The sequence below is a fragment of the Triplophysa dalaica genome, chromosome 20, assembly GCF_015846415.1.
Source record: "Triplophysa dalaica isolate WHDGS20190420 chromosome 20, ASM1584641v1, whole genome shotgun sequence".
NCBI lineage: Eukaryota > Metazoa > Chordata > Actinopteri > Cypriniformes > Nemacheilidae > Triplophysa > Triplophysa dalaica.
In genome coordinates, this window is record NC_079561.1 from 7,798,875 (window position 1) to 7,804,874 (window position 6,000).

A 6,000-nucleotide genomic window follows, 5' to 3' on the forward strand; every position below is an offset into this window, starting at 1 on the left:
CTGGGAATACTGATCTAGTGTTTATAGCTTACATTGTTAATAGATAAGCGAGGTTTGATACGTTTTTGTGTGTAGCACATTGGACTTTTTATAGCCAAGCCATAATCCCTCTCAATTTATGGTATCCTAAAATTCACTTATCCTAGTGTGAAAGTTTTTTTACACACATTGGAATTGACCTTTTGTGTTCAACGGTGTTTGGAACACCCGCCCATAGACAAATCTTTGATCAGATGACATGGTTTTGCTGCGTATTTTAGTATTTAATACCTTCCTTTTTGCACCATTAAGTGATAATATTTAACATTGATTTGTTGATTGAAATGGTAAAATTATTTTTTTCCCCCACAAATAGAGTGCAAATACTTGATGACTTCTAAACTCACTTGTTGGTTTCTCCTTTCTATCATTTTATATCTCCTCACTGCTCCTGTCAATTTTCTGTCAAGAGCACCTGCAGCTCCATTTTCAGAGATCAGGAGAAACGATCTGTAGGCTTCAACCCATTATTAATTCAAATAGGACGTCAAGTCGGATATTCCTCGCTTGTTGCAGTTAATAATGATTGACAAGCAGGTTAATTCAAACTGATATGATGAAGGGAAAGGTGGTACAGGTGTATTTTCAGCCTTCAACTTGCCTGGTGGTCCCATGGGGGAGCTGATATCTTTTGGTGTGTCAGTCAAAAGATTTTGATCCTTTGCGTGACGTCCTTTGAGACCTAACCTAGAAAAGACATGTCTGTCGTATGGCTCTGTGGTTTGTAAGCATTAGACAGTTCTGAGATACTTTGAGGATAGATGAATAGACCCTGATACTAGCGTGAAATTCCCCAAACTGGAGCGTTTTGTTGTAAAGTCAACATGGAATCAAAATCACACATTCTACGTTAAATGTGTTATTTCCTTTTTAGTGCAGATTTATTGGTGCACTTCATAACAAACGGAATGTTTGTTTTAAATTAATTTCTGACATGTTCCAACCCTGAATTTTATCGAACATCCTGTTTAGTTAGGAATGAAATGGGTTGCGATTTCATGTTGATTTTACGCTTAAATTGTAAAGCGTGGAAAATCCTGTGAGGTTTGTCTGTTTTTATTTCCTAAATTGCAAGTGAAGTGTTTGGATGACAATGTAAAAATTATAGTTGAGTCTCAGCGAGTTCAAATAGTCGACATTTACACTTTTGCTGCTCTGTAGACACTGATTTCACAGAATACATTCCGTGTTATAAACCTTTGCTGCTTGCATGATTAGTCTGTGTCTGTCGAGTTGCAGTGTCTGTGTGTGTGTGTTTATGTGTTTATGTGTGTGTGTGTGTGTGTGCGTGTGTGTGTGAGAGAGAGAGAGTTTAATGTACGAGTTTGACAATATGCTTAAGAGTGAAATGTACCAGCATCGGCAAGACACTATGTAAACTAGTTAACTTAAATGACAAATAGACTAGGTCATAATAGCTTGGTAAAATATTTAAGGCATTTGATTTCAATTTTTTATTTATGACATTTGATGTAAATGCATATTGTTCCTATGGCCTTAAACTCATCATAATTTCCTGGGAAGTGTATTTTTTGTTGTTCATTGTGTTTGTACTTAGCCATCTTAACCTAAAATTCAAAGAGGAGAAAGAAACTATTTTTTTAAGGTTTTGGGTTTATTTAAATTGCTTCACCCCTTAATTGTTTGTCTTAGGAGTTTTTTTAAATTGTCTGATATCATTTAAATAAAGACCAATTTGAAATCACAGAGCTTTTAATCTTGTGATCATTGTGTTTTCTTTTCTTAGTAAATGAAAAATACACATTTATAAGGCTACCTTGTAACAGTCGTTTCTCTGGTAACATACATTTTTATTTACATGGTTTCCTAATGGGTAACATTCAAATAAACAAATTTAAAGGGCATACATCATATGAAGACTAAGTTGATTGTTAGATAAAACATACAGCTTTGACGTATGAAGCTTAGAGCTACATTGAGTTCATCTATTTCCACTGGCCCTTCTCATAGTCCCATTGAGCTGAGAAACCTTCCACAGGGTTCATCCGCATATCCAGCATCCTCTTCACCTGCATGGACTGCCACTCATCATCAAGGGTACGTGGACGTGGGGGATATACTAAGAAAGATTAAAAAGTAGAAACTGACTGTAGAGAACATTTATGGTACCATGTAAAAAGAGTTTCACCTATTTCAACTTCAGAATCTGCCATGAATTTTAAAACTGAATCAAATTGGCTTTACAAGTCACTTTAATTTGAATTAACTCAACCGACTTCAAAATGTAGTTGCATTTCATATAACATAAAATGAGGTTGAAATTGGTCAAATTATTTTTAATGGAAAAAAAATATTTTTCATGAGATATTGCAGTGTTTATTGTAAATTGTTTATCATTCTCTTTTTAAAATTCGTGTGCCCTCATAATCTTTGTTTAAAATTTGAAAATGCACTTCCGTCCTGTAATGACTATCCATCTCACATGACGTAAGTTAGACGACTTGGGCAGAGCATCCGTTAACTCCTCCCCTTCAATACTGAAGGTCTGGAATTTATCGCCGCCTTCTTTGGCCAAGGACCCCCAAATAGGCCATATGACTGACCGGTAAAGCCGCCAATCACGTTTCGGCTTGAGCCGCGTTAATGTTTAGAGGCGTGGAAATGTCCCCGCAGTAACAGACTGGTGTAAATTCACGAACGTTTCAAAAGTTGACAGCAACAAAATTATTATAAATTTATGCCGTGAACCTCGACACTTTTAAGAATTAATCGTTTAGTCGATCGTCATGAATTCTTAAAGCAACCGCAATACCACATCTTCATTCCAGATCAGATGGCTTCGTGTTGTTTCCAGGCGGTCCGTTAAAGAACGCGACACGCACCTCTACCGGAAATCTTGTGAAATTCAACCAATCAGATGACGACTTCGAACGTGATGAAGAGTGTCCAAAAAAGTGTGCCATATGCATCAGATGTTCATCCCACGGATCGTGGACTTGGCGTCTGAGGTTGAGACTAGTCTGCTGCCAGTTCCATTTTCAAAACTGTTTCTATACATCCAATCAAATCGAGAGAAAGACGAAAGCCGCGCCCACTTTTTTCTCATTAGAAATTCCATTTCAGTCCGAAATGCGTAAACATACGGAAGTAAAAACGATCGCAACTTCCGGTTCACGGGGACTTTACCATGACTTACTGGGAACATAATTTTTTTAGGGTAAGTAAGGTACAAATTTTGTGCATAGTCCTACTTTTAGGCCCTAAAACTTTATTCCGGCCAAAGAATGTGCTTAATCTTTAAAATATGTTAACAAAAACTACACTACATGTATAAAAAGTTAAAAATAATGATTTGTGTGGTTCAAAAAGGCTATTTAAATTAAACAAAAATCTCTTTTTGTTTAATCAATAAGTGAACTGTTAATAATCTAGTTTAATGGTATGTATATTATTTCTTACCATAAAATCGCTGCCAGAGGACAACCAGACCAGTGAGCCCAATAAAGAAGAAAATTCCACCTAACACAGTTTTCCACTCACTGGATGGTCTCTTCATCTCTGCGTATGTCATGTTAAACGTCATCCTGTACACTGCAAATAAATGTCACAATGACTGAATTTTTTTTCAAAATGTCTGAATTATCATTCAGCTCTTTGCCAGAATTTTCATCCCAATCAAATATAAACTATATTTTGAAGTGTAGAGAACTGATAAAAACCCTGACACAAAACAAAGAAAAAACACCAACAGGCAAGTTTCTCTTCTTTCGAGAGGTTGTTCCACGGTCCTTTCTCCTTCTGCTTCAGGCTCGTGTCTGCAGCACAGAGGGTCTCGCGGTATGGTCTGTCTGGCAGAGGAGTGTCCAGACGGTCACAGTACATCGGCAGAGACATATCAGCCTTCTCAGCCACATCTGAAAGAGAAGTCAGAAACATGGTCAAGCTTTAAACACACTTTGAAACTACATTTAATATACTTTTGAGGTATTTTACTGATGCACAATATAATTTGATTATGCAAAATGAAGCATACACGTTTGCATGATATTTCATATTACCATGACCATGGGTGGCCATCCCTGCACTTCCAGAGCTGAATGCAGCCACTGTCCATTTGGACACGAGCCCTCCAACACGACCAGCAGTCAAACGTAGCATCTAAATCACAAGACAAGACAAGAGCACCTGTCTGGTAGATTAAGTATCTGCAAAACATGTTATACTTGCATTCTACAGCTACTACATCATATTAAAGCTCTGTGACCTTGAGGGCGACATTATTAGGTGACATTCATTTTAAATGTTTAAAATAACTTAAGATCTAAAGTACTTGTAGTGTATTTTGCATGGCATTTCTTCTTATTAAGTTGGACAATGTAGTTTTTGTAAAATTATTATTTATCAGTGAAGTCCTTGATGCTTTACCAAATCAAAATCCCAGCTAGATAAGTCTGCTCATATAATTATCTTTTGCTGTTATTGGGTTATTGCTTTTGAGCAAGTCTCCATTCACACAGCTACTTTGGAGCCTCACAAACAGCATACGTTTATAATACAACAATCTAACAAATTGAATAGACATAAAGCAAAATACAAATGTGTTGTTGTGATGTTAATATTAAAGAAGAAGGTAACACTTTCCTTGAAGCATGTATTTATAGTGCATTATAAAAGTAGTTTTAAAGCATTGTAATGCACCTTTTGATGCATTGTAATGTCTTATAAATAATTGTTATTACAGTTAAAACATTATTACACTTAGCAATTCATTGTTACACTACACATTTTAAATTGGTTATACTTCTTTACAACTACATATCATGCATTACAACACACATTATGAAGAATTATAACACATTTTACACTATAATAACTCTTTATAATGCATTATAATGCATACAGACATGCTTCAAGGAAAGTGTTACCAAAAAGAATGTTGATTCATTTGTGCGTTGTTTAAACTCTACGCACTTTCTGTGTGAGGATGTGGAAAAAGATTTTGTAAATAAAATGGACGAAGCTGGCAAAAGGCCAATGTTCGCAATAACTTACAGTTTCATTAATCCTCAAAGAAATAAACAAACGATAACGTTCTAGTTAAAATATTTAATTGTTAATCTAAATTGAAATGTCTTTAGCTCCATACATTATAGAACAAGCTGTTTGTTTAGATAAGATTTGAAGAAGACTGTTGCATGTGTCCAAATATGGACACAATAAGCATTGTTTTATAACTATGGAAAAAGTTTTTAAATCTGATCTGTTGCTCATCAGGTCCTAAAGCTGTTAAAAGTTGCAATTGTTATGCAAAAATATTAGAAAATGATAATTACCATTTAGTTGTCTTTCATGCTGCATGTCTTTAAAACAAGCCATTTTTAAAAACACCCATGCACAGTTAAAATACTCTAAATGTGCACACATTCAGTTTTCTGCATTTCTGTTTCTTTTTTCAACCTGTTTGTGAGTCCTCTCATTCTTCTAGAAACTTTCCCTCAGCGTACTTACAGTTTTCCAGAGAAGAGACGATTAGGATGACAGAACTGCAAAAAAAGCTTGATTGAAACTCCAAACAAACCAAAGAATTGTGAGCACTCGCTTCGATTTATGTGAACGTCAATGCTTGGGCTGCTGGCACACACAGACAGCAAAACGGACTATAGGGACACAGGGGTGGGAGGAGAAATGAAGGAGAAGGATGGTTGGATTGTTGGGTTTAGAAAGGATCTAAACAGTGAGAGACTGTGCCGGTACAAGTAAACAATCTGAGAAAATCATGTGACCAGACTGGGGCACCAGTACTGAAGTTAAACTCACAACATTCTTTGTGCTTGCTTTTTCTGCATTTTGTCTTTCTCACATTTAGCTATTAATGCAATAAAAAACTTTTTCAATCAGTTTTCGGTGGATTGTTCATCTTTATTTGCATTCTAGGAAATATGGTCAGCTTTCAGAGAACACAGGAAGTGGAGACCCTGGAGGACAAAGCTCAGAAGAAAA

The 6,000-nt window shown here is 36.0% G+C and overlaps 1 protein-coding gene across 2 annotated transcripts; it reads right to left on the reverse strand.

Annotated features, from left to right (window-relative positions):
* Nucleotides 1-1,633: 1,633 nt before the first annotated feature.
* On the reverse strand, nt 1,634-5,741 carry LOC130409091 (cytochrome c oxidase subunit 4 isoform 2, mitochondrial). 2 transcript variants are annotated; one of them, XM_056732726.1, is made up of 5 exons: nt 5,509-5,741; nt 4,059-4,185; nt 3,750-3,914; nt 3,460-3,591; nt 1,634-2,119 (listed from the first exon to the last, which is right to left on the reverse strand). In XM_056732726.1, exons 2-5 carry the CDS (start codon nt 4,156-4,158, stop codon nt 1,986-1,988), a joined length of 531 nt encoding a protein of 176 aa, XP_056588704.1. In that variant the 5' UTR covers nt 4,159-4,185; nt 5,509-5,741; the 3' UTR covers nt 1,634-1,985. The 2 variants fall into 2 exon arrangements, with proteins under 2 accessions (XP_056588704.1, XP_056588703.1); XM_056732725.1 differs by having other exon boundaries at nt 4,059-4,158; nt 5,509-5,738.
* Between the last annotated feature and the right edge of the window lie 259 nt (nt 5,742-6,000).

Coding starts and splice junctions, on each gene's coding strand:
- LOC130409091 (XM_056732726.1), bottom strand. CDS start 4,158: ATGCTACGTTTGACTGCTGGTCGTGTTGGAGGGCTCGTGTCCAAATGG. Junction 3,915..4,058: donor GATGGCCACCCATGGTCATG/GTAATATGAAAT, acceptor CTTCTCTTTCAG/ATGTGGCTGAGAAGGCTGAT. Junction 3,592..3,749: donor GAAAGAAGAGAAACTTGCCT/GTTGGTGTTTTT, acceptor ATTTATTTGCAG/TGTACAGGATGACGTTTAAC.